General features: G+C 43.2%; 2 protein-coding genes across 2 annotated transcripts in view; one reads left to right on the top strand and one right to left on the bottom strand.

The window, feature by feature from the left end:
- The window catches only part of itpk1b (inositol-tetrakisphosphate 1-kinase b), a 41,917-nt gene extending 37,163 nt beyond the window's left edge, over positions 1-4,754 (top strand). The window contains exons 9-11 of the mRNA XM_054796381.1: positions 1,860-1,927; positions 2,497-2,659; positions 3,622-4,754. Coding sequence (XP_054652356.1) covers positions 1,860-1,927; positions 2,497-2,659; positions 3,622-3,887 — 497 coding nt within the window. The 3' untranslated portion in view covers positions 3,888-4,754. The remainder of the gene's footprint in view (positions 1-1,859; positions 1,928-2,496; positions 2,660-3,621) is intronic.
- Positions 4,755-5,722: 968 nt separating this feature from the next.
- On the bottom strand, positions 5,723-17,563 carry plk4 (polo-like kinase 4 (Drosophila)). Its single transcript, XM_054796380.1, has 15 exons — positions 17,194-17,563; positions 14,824-14,919; positions 14,478-14,573; positions 13,979-14,093; positions 12,817-13,825; positions 12,641-12,738; positions 10,599-10,954; positions 10,414-10,518; positions 10,224-10,326; positions 9,991-10,140; positions 8,677-8,905; positions 8,486-8,591; positions 8,274-8,411; positions 8,078-8,184; positions 5,723-6,069 (listed from the first exon to the last, which is right to left on the bottom strand). The coding sequence occupies exons 1-15, from the start codon at positions 17,221-17,223 to the stop codon at positions 5,955-5,957; spliced, it is 2,853 nt and encodes a 950-aa protein (XP_054652355.1). The 5' UTR covers positions 17,224-17,563; the 3' UTR covers positions 5,723-5,954.
- Positions 17,564-17,613: the final 50 nt, after the last annotated feature.

Here is a 17,613-nt window from a genome sequence, read left to right as displayed (position 1 = left end):
TTGCGCCTCGCTACTGAATTGATAAGCGTTTGTCTCTATTCATGTCGGATGATGTTGTGTAAGTGTGAGTAAAAGAACTTTCTATAAAAGAACGCAGTGAAGCAAGATGAACATACTGGCCTTTTTAATGGCCTTACCGTGGGACCCAGCAGCCATTTTTAGCCTGCAGCTCATTTTTTATTGGTCTTTTGCACATTCTAAAAATTAAATTAACCTAGTATGAATTAAGTATTAATTTTATGACACTAATTCGCTTTTTCACCCACATAAAATGTTTTGTTCAGATAGCTTAGCATACAGTGGTGTGAAAAAGTGTTTGCTCCCTTTCCTGATTAGTGTGATTTTGTCACACTTAAATGTTTCAGATCATCAAACTAATTTAAATATTAGTCAATGACAACACGACTGAACACAAAATGCAGTTTTTAGTTTAAACTTATTATTAAAGGAGGAAAAAATCCAAATCTACATGGCCCTGAAAAGGATATAAAGCCCTTTCTAAAGCTTTGGGACTCCAGCAAACCACAGTGAGAGCCATTATCCACAAATGGTGAAAACATGGAACAGTGGTGAACCTTCCCAAGAGTGGGCGGCCAACCAAAAATTTCCCAAGAGTGCAGCGTCGACTCATCAAAGAGGTCACAAAAGACCCCACAACAACATCCAAAGAACTGCAGGCCTCACTTGCCTCAGTTAAGGTCAGTGTTCATGACTCCACCATAAGAAAGACGCTGGGAAAAAACGACCAAGACGAAAACCACTGCTGAACAAAAAGAACATTAAGGCTCGTCTCAATTTTGCCAGAAAACATCTTGATGATCTTCAAGGCATTTGGGGAAATACTGTGTGGTCTGACGAGACAAAAGTTGAACTTTTTGGAAGATGTGTGTCCCATTACATCTGGCGTAAAAGTAACACCGCATTTCAGATAAAGAACATCATACCAACAGTAAAATATGGTGGTGGTAGTGTGATGGTCTGGGGATGTTTTGCTGCTTCAGGACCTGGAAGACTTGCTGTGATAAATGGAACCATGAATTCTGCTGTCTGACAAAAAATCCTGAAGGAGAATCTGTTGGTGACCTCAAGCTGAAACAAACTTGGGTTCTGCAGCAGGACAATGATGTAAAACACACCAGCAAGTCCACCTCTGAATAGGTGAAACAAAACAAAATGAAGACTTTGGAGTGGCCTAGTCAAAGTCCTGACCCGAATCCTATTGAGATGCTGTGGCATGACCTAAAAAAGGCTGGAAAACCCTCCAGTGTGGCTGAATGACAACAATTCTGCAAAGATGAGTGCGCTGCAAGAGACTCATTCCAATTTATTGCAAACACTTGATTGCAGTTGTTGCTGCTAAGGGTGGCCCAACCAGTTATTAGGTTTAGGGGGCACATCACTTCTTCACACAGGACCATGTAGGTTTGGATTTTTTTTTTTTGCTTCCTTAATAATAAAATGTTTCATTTAAAACAGTGCATTTTGTGTTCAGTTTTGTTGTCATTGACTAATATTTAAATTGGTTTGATCTGAAACATTTAAGTGTGACCAACATGCCAAAAAATAAGAAATCAGTGTGTATTGATCTACATTGAATTGGTTTTAGCATCTCAAATTTACCAAATGTATCAAAGTGGCCCCTGCATCACTTTTTCTGTATGCGGTCCTCACTGGAAAAAGTTTGGACATCCCTGGGTTAACATTGATGTTCATGTTCAGGTGGATGATGACATTAGTAGTACTGTACTGAACTGTACTGTAGGTTTTCTTTTCAAGCAGCTTTGTCGCCACCTAGTGCTCAACTGGGTGAGTAAAACGTATTATCGCATTGGATTTATTGTTTATTGTGCTCTTTTCAGACAGGAAAGCCATTTTCTTCAACAGCCACAACGTCTCCAAGCCGGAGTCGTCCTCTGACCTGACCTCGGTATGACCTTAACGGCTACAATGAGACTTTACTTTACTTTACCTCTGCCAAGCATGAGGTTGTTTGGCTCGTTTCTTTGTTGGAAAGATTGCACAAAAAGTACAGCAAAACTTTGCAGAGGGGTGATTCAGCATTCTATCGGAGAGATGTCATCGCTTTGCCCATTCATGTGTGTCCCCAAGTGTGGCAAGCATGCGTGCGTTTTCTATACTGATCTGTCGTTGCATTCCAAAAAACTGAAATTTTAAAATATCCGACCTGGAAAACAGCATTTGAATGCCACTCTTGCCCATTAGGCAATACGGTCGTCCCTTGCCACATTTGTCACGACTTCACTCTTCACCTACACAATAATTACTTGCATTCTAATAATATTCTCGTCTAATTGCCAGTATTCTGTCTTTTGCTTCATGTTGTAGATTTACGGTAATACACAAACATGTATCATAACATAGCTGCCATTATTTGACACCTAAATAAAAGAAATAAATACAGCAGCAGTCTGTCTGCAGTTTAGTCTGCTGTTCTCTGAGTGACATTCAAGTTGTTTATGCGCTTGTCCTTTTCAGAGGGACAACGTAGAGGGTGTGTCTCAGCCTCCAAGCGACGACGTCATCCGGGAAGTGTCCAGATCCTTGCGACAGGCGCTGGGCGTGTCCCTGTTTGGCATCGACGTCATCATCAATAACCAAACGGGCCAACATGCCGTCATCGACGTCAACGCCTTCCCTGGTAAGTGGACGTCCTCTGAAGATGCTCTGTCTTCTTCTTTACTGTTTATGTTTTGTAGCGGTTCAAGCAACACCAAGAAAATGAGCCCAGCAACATTAGATTTGATGGAACGAAGTGGCGGTAGCAGCACAGCACGCACACTGAAGCACGTATAAATAAAGTACAATCATAAAGGAAGACTACATAAACAACCTTGGATACACAATTTAAGGAACATTTGGCGTCATGAGCACTTTAATTCGCTAAGCAAGTGTGCGTCCACCGGGGGGAGCCGGAGGACGTAAGGTTGGAAGCAGAGCATCTGGAAAAAAATAAAGGTGTATGTCCTTGTGGGGTATTAGAGCATCCATCAGTGCTCTGTTGTATGTGTCTGTTATTGTATTTACTACTGCTACCAGTAGAGGGTGTTGTTTACTCATGTTGAAGACGCGTGCGGCTATACCTCTGTGTTTACGTGTACGAGCACATTAGGAACCCACGGTCGACAATAGCCGACTAAATATAGAGCCACAACAGTCCTTATTGGCCGAGCGAGAACCCACCCATTGTGTTCTGCGTCCTGATTGGCTGTAGACCATCGTCAATCAATCTCCTTTGTGCCGTTTCCTCTTGTGGTCACTGTGTGTGAGCTGCTTGCTAACCGCCAATAAACAATAGAAGAAGAAGACGAAGCTAACCGGCTAAATAAATCTTCGGTTCAAGGAGTAGGAGGAGGCGCAGTCAGAGGAGTGAATACACGTCAGCCACTTAATAGTTTATTGTGTCCAACCTGGTAGATTGATCATTAAAATTCAAACGAAATTTGAACTTTGAGGGTGTTTAAACAAGAGAAATGTGAGAAAATGTTCATACCTGTCTGAGAAAAGTGTATTGTGAGGGGTTTTACAGCCTTAAAACAAATATGATAATTGTAAAAAAACACCGTGCTGATTGAGTGACAAAGCACCTACCTGCTCGTCCAGGTTACGAGGGCGTGCCCGAGTTCTTCAACGACCTGCTCAACCACATCAGCGGCGTCCTCCAGAGTCACAGCCCCCACGACTTGAGCGCCCCTGGGCCCGCCTCCACGCCGGCACCAGCCTGCTGCTGCGGCGGCCCGTGGATCGTGGAGGGGGACGCGGCAGGACTGAAGGGCCCGCGTCAGAGACTGGGCTGCAACTCGCCGATGTCACCCAACTTCCAACAGCACTGTGTGTCCACGATAGCCACCAAGGCGTCCTCCCAGTGACTCCCCATGAGGAAAAACGATGACAATAACAATGAATAATAATCATAATAATTATGATGTTAATGGTAATATATCTAATCAGAATCTTTTCCTTTGTAGTTTTTGCAAATGATGGTGATTGGGTGTAAAGCTTTCTTTTCTCTCATGGCCTTTTTGTATTGTTGGTTGTCTAATGAGACTTTAACTGTAATGTGAACCTGATTTGTATTTGCTGCAGTATGGGTCCATCCAGCCCAGGTTGTTATGGGGAGCAATCACATTCTTCAACGGGGAGGTGTTTGTGAGACATGCCACAAGCCGTGCAATGTATGATTGAGCCCTGTGTGTGCGTGTGTGTTCAACTGCCTCCTGCACAAAGTGTAGGGGTTGGTTTGAATGAAGAGACAAGCTGTTTGCGAGTGCCATCACTTTGACTCTGAACAGCTGAAAAGAAAAACCTCCACGTGACCAACAGGAAGACACATTCCGTCTGTTTCCCCACTTAGCAGATTCCATGATGAGATTACTCTCAGCAGTTCGCTTTATTTTTTATTTTTTTTGTCGTTTTCTTGTCTGCTAACTAACTGCTCTCCCGTTGACCCGATCAACTCTATTTTTGTTCATAAGACCATCATTTATTCCTTTTTTTTTTAACAATACCCAACGATTTAAGAAACTAACATGATCATTGACTGGACTTGATGTTCCTCCCACACACAACACTCTAGCTGCAGTTGAATGGAATTGTCTGCTGCTGTAATGGACTTCAACTAGACTCACTAGAATGAAATAGATGTGACTTTAATGAACAGAAAGTTGTATTATATCCGTTCAACAACATACAATTATAATTAGGAATTAAAGTCACCCCTCGTGTGGGAAGTTTGATTTTTTTAAATATATTTTTGGTTTACTAAGAGCGACTTATTTTGCTGAGATTTTATTGGAAGAAAAATGTTTTATATAAATGTCGGCATGTGAACAAACTATATTTACTAGAAAAAAAAATCTGGAGAACAAATGTGTTAAAAGGGACAGATGAGTGCAAAACTGCCAAATCTTATTTGGGAGGGGAGGGGGGCTGTAAAGCCTGCTTCTTCATTCATTAGTGGGACCATCTCACCAGCATCCACTTTGATTTAGCTCCATTTGGCAGCAGGCTGAAAGGAATCGCCCGTAACGATGTGACACTCGTGTGTCCTATGTTGTGTACAATGTCACGTTTCAACGTGACGAACTGGTGAATCTGTGCACCCCAGCCTGCTTCCACCTCCAAAATGTTTACTCCTTGGGTGTCGTGTACAGTACGTGTATATACGCCTAAGCTTACAACCGTACAGTGCCGTTGTTTGGTATGCATTGTTGTCATTCAAAAGGAATCCACAGAGCTTTTTTTTTTTTTTTTAAATCAAACAGTCAACCAACAGAGGCTGAAATAAATGAGTGAAAATGTGTTTTGTTGTGTTGCTGCCTACAAGCTTGAAGTGTGTGATTTCTTGTCATTTATTTCCAAGAAGTGGTTAGCGTGTTGGCCACACAGGAGAGCCAGAAGGTTCGAATCTCCGTTGGGCGTCTCTGTGTGGAGTTTGCGTGTGTCTAGTTCGTACGTGGGTTTTCTCCGGGTACTCCGGTTTCCTCCCACATTCCAAAAACATGCATGTTAGGTTAATTGGAGACTCTAAATTGTCCATAGGTGTGAATGTGAGTGTGAATAGTTGTTTGTCTATAAGTGCCCTGTGATTGGCTGGCGACCAGTCCAGGGTGTACCCCGCCTCTCGCCCGAAGACAGCTGGGATAGGCTCCAGCATACCCGCGACCCTAATGAGGATAAGCGGTATGGAAGATGGATGGAAGGTCCAAGAAGTTTAGCAGTTCTCCAGACATTTATTGGCCCCCAGTTTGATGAATGGCACATTCCATAATGGTAGTAAGTTCACATGAAACATTTCTAACCAAGATGCTATACAATAATAATGATCCCTTCAGAAAAATAAAATATTTTCATAATCTGTACATGTAAAAAAAGGAGAGAAACACAGATATTTACAAGAAAAGCAGACAAAAGAGGTTAAAGAAGGCTATTAAATGCTAATGTGGTTGTCGTGCAGGACGTGCCGCAGGGTTGGCCAACAGTCCGAGAATGGTGGAGAGACAGTGCAGCTTCTCCTTGACGTGTTCTGGAAGCTTCTCGTTCTCTTTGTACCTGCACGGAACATACACATACACTGCTAAGCATGTTTGAGTTAAGTATATAGGACACAGCTGCAAAAGCAAATGAGATGACGTACACAAGCTGTCATTCAAATCATGCATTATTCACTGCAAAAAAAAATCGACTAAAATAAATTTCGAAACGGTACCAAAATCTATTATCCTGGGCCCTTTCAAAACTGGAAAGCAATAAGGCAGTCTCTAATATATGTCAGCAAGGTATTTAAGGGAGTTTATTATTACTGTATGGGGGTTGTAATTTGCGGTGGTGTAGAAAGCTATGAGCTGTTTCTAATATTTTGTTCCAAATATGTAGCTAATCAAAACATACCACAATTAACTACTAACATCCATACAATACCAGGCTTCCTTCCCTTATTGGAGTAGTCACAAGCAAAGTAATTATTGTATTTTACGAACTATAAGTCGCTTTTTTTTCATGGTTTGGCCGGTCCTGCGACTTGTACTCCAGAGCGACTTACAGTATACATGTTTTTTTCACAGTGACAACCGCCAGAGGCCGCTCTAGGCTTGTGTGCCAGTGTTACACAGGATATGTTGTTACACTTCAATGCCCCAAGATGGCACTGCGGCATTAGGCATCTGTGGAGAATGTTCACAGCGCCACACCCGGCTTAGAAAGACAACCGAGACGGACAAAGACCCCCGAAAAGAAAATCATATTCTGCAGATTACAAGCTGCAAGTGGTGAAATATGCAGCTGAAAACCGTAATCAAGCAGCAGAAAGAAAGTTTGGAGTGAACGAGAAACGTGTGAGGGACTGGCTAAAAGCAGAGAATACTCTAACTGCAATGAAGAAAACAAAAAAAAGCTAAAACGCGGGCTAGCTGGGGGAACAAGTTCACAAATGGGTGCTTGAACAATGTGCTGCCGGGAGGGGCTTGTCAACAGTGCAGTTACGTCTCCACACCCACGTAGGCGCCAAGGCGATGAATATAGATAACTTTGCAGGTTGTTATGTTAACATACGCCTATTTAGCCTGTTGTTCTCCATTTTATTGTTATTACTATACCGTGCCTTTCAAGATGAAACGCCTGTTCTTGGTGTCTGATTTTATCAAATTAAATTCCCACCAAAAATGCGACTTCTAGTCCAGTGTGACTGATGATTTGTTGTTTTTTTTTTCCTTCTTTATTGTGCATTTTTTGGTTGGTGCGACTGGTACTCCAAAGTGGCTTATAGTCCGGAAAATATGATACTGTAAAAAATAAATGAATAACAAAATACAATAACAAAAAAAGTCAAAAAAATCATCACAATAATAATAATAATAATACATAATGATATATTTTGTTCATTTCATCATAGGCGGAAGGCAGGGTACATACAGCATAGACAAACAACCATTCACACTCATTCACACATTCATACCTATGGACAATTTAGAGTCACCAATTAATACTAATGTATTTCATCAATTAATTACAAATATGTATTATTATTATTATTATTATTATTATTATTATTATTATTATTATATTGCAAAGGGCAGTATTTTTTAGTCATCTCTTGGACGGAATGTACCGAAGCAAGTGGAGAGTAAAAGCGCTATACTGTGTTTACACTGTAGGCAACCTCCTGATGTAATTTGCATGACTTCCACATGATGGCAGTAGCTGCATATGAAGTATCATACCTGGTCAACATCTACGGCTACATGCACTTTAAATTTGGTGTTTGTGACACTTGCAATACTGTTGTTTACGATGCGCTCATCCGTGGTGTTAATGCTGGAATGTGTGCGTTAAGAAATGACTGTGGTCCAAGGGAGCCATGTTTTCTTTTCCACTTTCTCATGCACTCCAAATCATTTTTACTGTTAAATTAGCAAATTGGTCAAATTTAATGAAATAACAACCTCTCTCCAATTATTGACGGATTCCTTTGAACGCCCCAGCTCCAACTAAAGCATTTAGGGTAGACTAACTACATTGGTGTCATCCACAGGTGAGATGAACAGTGGGGTATTTTTGTCACCTGGTGATGCGTCCCTCAGGAGACGTGTAGGTGATGCAGGACACTCCGGCCTGAACCACCAGCTGAGAGCCGTCGTTGAACTGCACCCACACTTCACCACTTGTGAGCTGAGGAGACAACGATGTGTCTTTTAAAAAGGACAACTTGCATCACCTCCAGTGGTTGATGCTAACTTATGCTAAGCTGTCCTCATTACCTGTGAGGCCCAGCCAACGTTGGGCACAAAAATGGACTTGACCACTTTGCCTGTGTTCTGCAGGACGTCCTGATGCGTGGGCGAGCTTTTCTTACTCAGGCTGGCCGAGGTGAAGTCGGACCCGTCGTAGGAGATCATCTACACGCACATGCACACCTTAGGAATGTTGAGCATTACAGCGTCCACACACACACACACACCAAGAGACTCACCGAAGGAGTGATCTTCGGAGGTTGAGGAGGTGAAAGTGGATCAGGAGGAGCGGTCGACTGGGAGGGAAGTGATGATGACGACGTTGACTCGGGGTTGACGGGCCTCCTAAAGAAAATGGGCAGCAATAATGTAATATTACTGATGCAGACTGGAGGAGGAGGAGAAGGATTAACTCGTCCTGCTGTGTCACCTTCCGATGGTGATGGGGAAGAAAGGAACCTTCTTGGTGCTGCGCTCCTCCTCCAGCGTGATGGCGGCCTCCAAGGACAGACACAGGCTATGTCCTTCGTCAGACTGCTCCACGTAGGCGCGGTTCTCGGGGCTCAGACCGCTTAGCCCCCCCTCGCCTTTCACCGTGCACGACTTCCCGCTCTTCTCCACCACTCGCACCAGCTCAGACGTCTTGTGGGTCTTCGCTCCTGTGTGGCGCACATTCAACATCCTGATTGAGATGCATGTCGGCACTGGGGTTCGATATTGTCCGACCACTCCGGCACAGAGAACATGGCTGATACATCACAGCGATCTCCAGATACAAAGCACATCATTTTTTGATGCAAAATAATGTTGGTGTGAATGAACTAACAGCCCTATAGTCAGGTTTACACTCGTATTACCCAATATAGTCGACATAATAAGAGAAAATAAGCCATTTAAGACATAAAAAAACTCATGCTCATGTGTGTTATTATAAATGTTCTCCCTAAGGGAGCTCAGTGCCGGGCGAACAGGAAGTGAGTTTGTGAGTTTAGAGTTGCGTTTTAGCTTGCCGTGGGTTACGGCTGCAACAGTAGCCCGTATTTTTATTAGGAATTATCGTGACTGTTGTGAGAGAAATCAAACCTGCAATAAAAGCCTGTTGTTCCGGCGCATCAAGTGTTGTGCTTGCGTATCTTACCAAACATTACTCACATTACTGACACCTAGTGACCAGTGTGGAATACTGCATATCATTCACAGCGTCTTTGAATGCGTCTTCTGAATGCTTTACATTCATATTTTAGTTAATTTAGCCATTTTTATGCTTGAAAATGTTTAATTTAGGCAAAAAAAATACATAAAATTTGCTTCAATATGCATATTTTTGACTAATAATAGTCAGTATTCAACCACAAAACAGCATAAATTTATTAATTCATATATATTTTAAAAAACTGTGACCGAGTAAAGCCATGAAATTCCAACCACAAAGTGGCGAGGGATGCAAATACAAAAATTTGCTCTTCAATAAATAGATGATAAATACAATATTTTGGGGGATATAAAGCAGCATAAATGTGAATGCTTGTATCTCAGCACACAAACAAATAAAATAAAGAAATAAATCATCTTTGGGGGTGTTTCTGTGAATGCTAATCTCTCACCATCCAGGTATGCATATTAACATTAGCATGAATTCCACAAATAAGCATGATTGTGAATGCTTACCTTTAAGCATTCACAATTAGAGTTTGAGAAGGAAAATGCTGCTGAGATTTTTTTTTTTTTTTAAACTGTGGCTCACCGTCATAGAAGCAGACCTCCAGGTCAGCGTTGGGGGAGTTCTCCATCAACATGACCTTGGCGTACTTGGTATAAAGGGTCACCTTGGGGGTCTTGGACTTCACCAGCTGAACAAATCTGGAGGCGTACTGGTACTTCTTCCAGTATTTTTCTAACAGCACAAGCACTGATGAGTACAAATACAATAACACTGAGGTTGTGTGCACTCACGTGTTCCGTATACGGTATGCTAACCTGGAAGGTCATCATAGCTGCAAATGAGAATATCTTCCGGGGGGGCAGGTGGACAGTCCAGCACAGGAAACCCTTTCCCGTCATTGGGCTGGTATATCGTCACCTGCAGGAAACAGCACATTATAGCTTAGATGTGGCGGAAAAAAACTAACAAACAGTAAAGCATACGTCTGAGAAATGATGAACTCACCATTGAGCCATCAGAGGAAATCCGAAGGACTTCTTTAACCCTCTCCTGTCCATTTTGGCACTTTAAGAGCTCCATGCATACCTCACCTGTGTCCAGGATGCTGACCTGCACAGACATACTCTCCATTTAAGTGGGTTTAAACACAGTGAGCTCATCAATGGACAGTGCCTGTAGAAACATCTTACAACTGCATTTTTAGTCTTCTGTCTGATGGTCTTCAGTCTGGACGCACACAGAGGCGGGACAAGGTCTCTCAAAGTCTTCTTCTCCTTGTCAACGCTGGCTTTAGCGCAGGGGAGCTGTGATGATGAGGAGGAGGACGAGGAGCAGTGAGGAGGCTGGAAGTGAGCTCCGGGTATATTCTCTCTCTGGTGCATGTCCAGGCTGGAGGGGTTGGGGTGATGCAGGCTGTGATGGGGGTCGGCAGCCCGGCTTACGGCCTTGTCCGTCCACGAGCTGTGCAACTCCAAGTGGCCTCTGTCGCCATGGAAACTAACGCCGCTGCTGTGAGTGCTCCTGTCGGCAGGCCTCAGGCCACAGCCTGAGAGGGAAAAGGAAATATTTTTCAGGATCTTCTTGAGCTGTAGTTTAATTCTTCACTGTGTTTGGACAATTTAAAGCTACTGGTTTTAAATCTCTTCATTCAGGTCAGAGCTTACAAAGGCGAGAAGAGACAACTTGACAACATCCAACATAGTCCTGAACTTAATGCAGGTTGACATTTATGATCCTAGACTTTTTTCTCTGAAAAACCTAAATGTCGTAATATTAAAAGTTGTTTTTCCTCGGAATATTCTATTTTCCCCCTCATAATATGCAGTGTATCTCATAAATGCAAATACTTTTCTTTCGTTTCCTTGTCGGATTGGAAACTACCATGAAAGCACACAGCCCTCTTCTCGGCGAGCAGTTGGTGCTGCTGTGAGCTCCTACCACATCTTAAAGCACTCACAGGTAGCTCAGTCTGACATTAAAAAAAAGACAAGCGACAGAACAAAGTTAATTGGTATTTCTAAAGATATCTTATGAATTTTATGTTTTGTTACTCACTTCCCACATTGTTGTTCCTCTCTCCTACAGAGTCCATTATAAAAATCTGTGACAAAGGGCAGACTTGGCAGAGGCTTATGTTCAACGGCAACAGGCTCAACTTAATGCTGGCAATTGGAACAAGGAACGAATGGCAGGTAGTAGAGTAGGTTGCCAACAATGCATCTTTCGTGCAACCAAAACATTCTCACAACATCCAGAGCCCTAAGGAATTCAAAACTCGTCCACTCCTGGAGCTTTGCCACTGAGAAGTTTTTGACTACCTCAGATACATCCGTCACAGTGATAGGCATGCCGCTTGGCCTGCCAGTACTTGTCTGCTGCTTAAGGAGTCCCACAAGCCATCCATGCTTGATAAGACTCCTTCTTCAGCTTGACGGCAGCCCTAACCTCTGATGCCCACCGCTGGGTTCGGGGTTTGCCATCACGACTGGCACCGACCACCTTGTGACCACAGCTCCGACCGGCTGCCTCAGCAATGGAGGCAATGAATACGGCCCATTCTGACTCAATATCCTCATCCACCCCGGGATAAAGGCGAAGCTCTGCCGAAGGTAAGAGTTGAAGACTCGACGAACGGTGACTCTCCCAAATTTACTCAGCACTATACGTTTAAGCCTGCCAGTCTCTTTGGCATCGTCCCCCGCCATCTTATCCAACTCATTGCCAGGTGGTGATCAGTTGACAGCTCAGCCCACACGCGTGTGTCCAGACTCAGGTCTGATAATAACTACAATGTCCATCGTAGACCTGCGGCCTAGGGTGTCGTGGTGCCAGGTGCACTTCTGGACATTATGTTCGAAAGTGGTGTTTGTTATGGACAAACGGTGGTTAGCACAGAGGTCCAGTAACATCACACTTCATAGATTCAGATCGGGTGAGGCCCCGGTGTCCCACGACCGGGCAAAGTGGGTCTGTCCTTGAGGTGTTTTGCATAGTGTCTTCTTTGTCTAGCCTGTCAGCGAGGATCTGTTTGCCTTTGGAGACCCTACCAGGGGCATATACCCGCGGACAACCTAGCGCCTCGTATCTCTCAGGCACTCGAGCCCCTTCACTACGATAAGGTGGTGATTCACAGAGTAGTAATGTAAAGTATCGTTTATAATGTCAAGTATCATTTTTTTCTTTCAGTGTAGCTCTAAGTCTACTCTGTTTACAGTTACCAAGATGAGTTTACCATCATGATTGAGCCAGTTAGCAACTCCTTCCATGTCCTGATATTGAAGGATGTGCTGTGATGGATGTGCTGTCTGTGTGGAGAACACGTATCCAGAACTGGACATAAAAAGAGTAGAATTAAACACATACAGTCCAGTCAAGTTCACTGAGAATAGGAAGTGAAAGATTGTTTACTTTGCAGACTGCTTGACAGGAGGTGAAGGTATCTGCCCATGCTCTGAGAACGGATGAGAAGTGGAGGACAAAGGGAAGACTGCTCTTCCTTTGCCCGTCAGTGACTCTTCTGAGTGACACCTGCCTTGCTCGGCCGGACCGGGTCCTTGGAGCGGTCCCGAGGAGCCGGAGCGATCTGAGGAGTGGGCCCTCCGTAGGTAGCGGGAGTGGGGCTGACTAGTTCCTCCACCATGAAGCACCCTGCCCCTCCCTTCATTGTGAAATATATTCAGTGAATGCTGATGCTGCTGTTGCTGCTGCTGTTGAGGCCACTCTTCTCCGTCCTCAAAACAGGCCCTGCTGGGCTGGAGTGGAAGGCTCGGGATGGCAGCCATGCGGTTGGGCAGGGCTGAGCCAATGATGTGCCTAGTTCTCCTCTGAAGGTGGCTGCCGCTGCTGCCCGACATTGAGGAGGTGCAGGCCGTGGAGATGGTAGCAATGCCGCTATCCATGGAGCAATCATCAACCAGGCCCAGGTCCTTGGCCTTGGTCCTGTCCAGCAGGCTCTGGGTCATAAACGGATGGTCCAGCACTGCAGACAGGCTTGGCCGATGAGCGGGATTCTTCTGCAGCAGCTGATGGATCAGATCCTGGGCCTCCAGAGAAACATGACTGGGCATCTCATATTCCCCGAGGACCACTTTGGAGAGTGTGTGCTTGACCGTGTCCGTGTCAAACGGGGGGCGGCCCATGAGGAAGGCGTAGAACATGCAGCCTAGTGACCAGACATCAGACTCGAGGCCGTGAGCACTGCGGGTGGCTACCTCGGGGGAGATGTAGTTGGGCGTCCCACACATGGTGAAGTGCTTCTCAGTGGGGAGTTTGAGCTGAGTGGCCAGGCCAAAGTCTGCGACCTTAATGTTCATGTTGTTGGTCAGCAACAAGTTTGACAAGGTCAGGTCTCGATGCAAGATGCCGTGAGTGTGTAAGTACAGCATCCCTTTCACTATTTGATGCATGAAGTGTCTCGCTGTGACAAAAAACACAAAGGACACTACTGAAAAAGGAGTAAAACTAGTGGTAATCAATCATCAGCTTCTTTAGGGAAAAGTGATATGTCTATTGTTATTTGCCACAAAATAAGCATTACATAAATAAGATTATTTCAATTGGAAAATCTGACCTTCCTCCTCAGAAAAAGGCATCTTGCGCTCTTTCAGGTAGCGGCCCATCTCTCCGTTATGACACATCTCTAACACCAGGTACACATAGTTGCTGTCTTCAAAATAGTTGTACAGCTGCAAAACACATAGCAGGTGCAATTTAATCTTAAAGAAATAGTGCATCGTGCATCGTCTTGTCTTGTGCGTTGGGTATCTTGTGGTACCCCTATTAAACAGTCAATTAAGGGATTACAGGAAAGAGAAGACGTCTGTATGATGTATCCATGGCAACAATAACAGAAAGCTAGCACTTACAGCCAACAGACATGTTTAGAAAAGAGTTGTTGGAATTGCACTTTTTCTTTTAAATGTGCTTTTAAAGACAAAAAAAACGACTATTGTGTATAGCTCAAATCATGGGTAAAATATCACAAAGTCTGAGTAAACAAAGCAAAGCAGGACTTAACAGTGTGTAAACCAAGTCTAATTTACAAGACATGTGTTTGTGTGAGATGTTACCTCAAGTATGGAGGGATGCTTTAAGCGGCAGTGAATCTCCACCTCATTTGTCACACGCTGGACCATCCCAGCTTTGTGCATCGACTTCTTGTCAATCTGCAAAGGACAGAATAGGAGGAAATGACACAGCTGCCACCTAACAGAAAAAAGTGATGAATAGTCAACCTGTCGTCTGCAAAGACAATGAAACCCTGACATTTGTGGGGAGCCTAGGAGGTCTATGGGGAGTGCACAGACTAGACCGAAAGTCTCTGAGGACAGCTGTGTGGCCGTTACTTCAGAGTTCTCATTACGGCAATTATGTGTTATGAACAAAGTCATCAACCGTGAGTGAGCAAATGCTTACCGTTTTGATGGCAACCTCCAGACCAGTCTTGACGGATTTTGCCCGGTAGACACATGCAAAGGAGCCTTTGCCTAGGAGGGTGAGGACTTTAAAATCCTGCATGGAAAGTAAACAAAAAATAACGCATATTATGACTTATCAAAACCGGAGATAATATTTACCCCTAACGTGTATGCTTACAACCAACCTGGCACAAGGATTGCAGTACACCAATCATTATTACTGCCTTTTTTATTAATAAAATTTAGAATTTATTTAATGATAATCAAATTATATGACAGAATATGCTTCCTGCCTGAGGGAAACAGACACGCATGCACATGGCAAAATATTGAGGCTGGCAAAATTATCCAGTTCATTTTCATTTGTTGCGTGATTAATTAATTAATTGACTATTGTCATGGGCCTAGTGCCAGCGAGACTTTTTTTTCTGAAAGAGAAATCTTGCCATATTTTAATCTCACAAGGTCTTGTGACACCCCTGCCGTACACAGCATCGTCGGACACAAATACAGCGAGGGATATTGATAAGTGCATTATTGCAACAAAAAGAGCTGTTAAGAAATGAATATATATTATATATTCTATTTCAGTGGATTGAGTATCTAGAATCAGGTTTAAATTTGAGGCGTTTTTTTTTGTTCCCCTGTGTTATCGATGATCAGTTCTCAAAAATGTAAAAAGATAATAATGCTCTGTTCTAACTTACGTTTTTAGAGAGGTATTCCGGTGACACAAAGTTGTTTGTTTCAAGAATGTATTTCTTAATAATTGTATTATATCTTATAGCTAACACAAAATTCGGTATTCCATTAAATTTTAAAAAGGCTAAATATTTTAAACTACTGGTTCACGCTCCAGTCAGCAAATGAACTGCATGAGCCTTAAATCAATCTCTTATTCTGAATTAAATTCCATATACTCTAATTTACTGAGCTGCACCTACATATTACAGATAAATGAGTAGGACAAAATATTAAAAGCAGCTCTTAGTATGATACAGTGCAGTTCTACACTAACCCAATACAATTTTGTCAGATAACACACCAAATTTTTTATAAAGCTCCTGTCTTGATCACATTGGAAAAATGCAATTTGATTCAATAACAAAAAAAATACCTCAATATTGATCTGCTCGTTAAAAAACAACCTATCTTCGTCATCTGTGCTGCTTTGGGAGTCAGAGGGGAGATTTTGGAAGTAGTAGTTGAGAACTTGCTGGTATATGGTCCCTCCACTCTGCGACATGCTGGACGCTGAAAGGATGATCCATCCAGCCAGCAACGATTTGTGGTGGTAAAATCCGCCCACAACAAATGCTAACGGCAAAAGCGGCCAAGAACACCTGACGCCATCAGATGGCCAACCACAGCCTGTCATTATCCCGGTGTTCTTCCCGCTAAAGAGGCCACTTGAGCCGTCTCTAAGCAGCACAGGGAAGGCAACAAAAAGATCACTGTTGGTCCCCATTATGGGGCCACCGTGGGCTTTAGTTAATCATACTGTATTATGAATAGAAAAATAGCAACCATAAACACCACTTTGGGCAGGCAATCAACAAAATTGCATGGTCAAATGAAACATACAACATTACGAAATGCTTACACGCTCATTTGAATGAATATTAGCATCAGTGGTGAGTATTTTAATATTAGGAATACAGTATGCTAACAATACAGACAACTTTGAACAATAAAACAATTTTGAGCCATGTTACACATAAAATTGTTTACGCACTAATTATGGCATTAAAAGTGCAGTAGTAGCATCAGTAGTTTCTTTACGTGGCCAACGACAACGAACAATAATAACTTATGAACAAGTGGCAACCAACTTGAGGTTGTGTTCACAAAGAAAAATGTTTCCAAGCTAAATTCAGATACTTTATTTATACCTTTAAGCGGCCACAGCTGCTTTAGCAATAAATATACCTTTCTTACGTGTTTCGAAACTGTCAGTATAACAGGGAGCAACAAAAACAACTAACATCAAGTACACCCCTGGTAGCTTAACCACTACATGCTAGCTTGCGGTAGCACCGAAAACTCGCCTCAATTCTGCCGCCGATTGAAACACTCATTGTGTATATTTTCGCATGTGGATTTATGCTAAATTAATCCGCTCATAGATATTCGCTAAGGCGGTTCTCTGGGAGCTAGTGAGGGTTATTGAATGTTCCCCTCCAAAACTAAACAGTAAGTTACGAGGGAAATGTTTACAGGCGAAATGCCGATACCTCATTCATACATTAAAGCCACCTTAGCTGCTTTAGCAAGACAGAAAAAAGTATATAATTTTCTTGTGTTTTGAACACGTACGCGCGCTAGCTCAATCAGTCCATGCTAACTTGCGCTAGCACCAAACACTCACCTCAATTCTGTCGCCGATTGAAACACTCATTTTGCCTGTTTTCGCATGTAGACTTGTGCTAAAGTAATCCGTTCATCGATATTCACCAAGGCGGTTCTCAGGGAGCAAGTGAGGGTTGTTGTTGTGTTCCCCTCCAAAACTTTGTCGTGCCTTCCATTTTGAATTTTTTTTTTGCTTCCATTATTTTGAAAATTTGCGCCCGTTAGCCTTCGTGATTACGTCATCGATAGTCGTGTCCCAATTCGGAGTCTGCATCCTTCAAGTACCCAGCAGCCTATCCGGTCGACGAACGCTGGGATCTTATAAGGGTCCAGGAGCCTTGATTTGGGAGACTGTTGATTTCACCGTAAATACATGGAAAGAGTGTAGTACACAATGGAGCCTAAAGTCCGCCATGTTGGTAAGCGAGCTGGGCGGGGC

This window comes from Dunckerocampus dactyliophorus, chromosome 13 (assembly GCF_027744805.1).
Source record: "Dunckerocampus dactyliophorus isolate RoL2022-P2 chromosome 13, RoL_Ddac_1.1, whole genome shotgun sequence".
Classification (NCBI taxonomy): Eukaryota; Metazoa; Chordata; class Actinopteri; order Syngnathiformes; family Syngnathidae; genus Dunckerocampus; species Dunckerocampus dactyliophorus.
The sequence above is the reverse complement of the archived record's forward strand: the minus strand, read 5'-3'. Positions and strand labels throughout refer to the sequence as shown.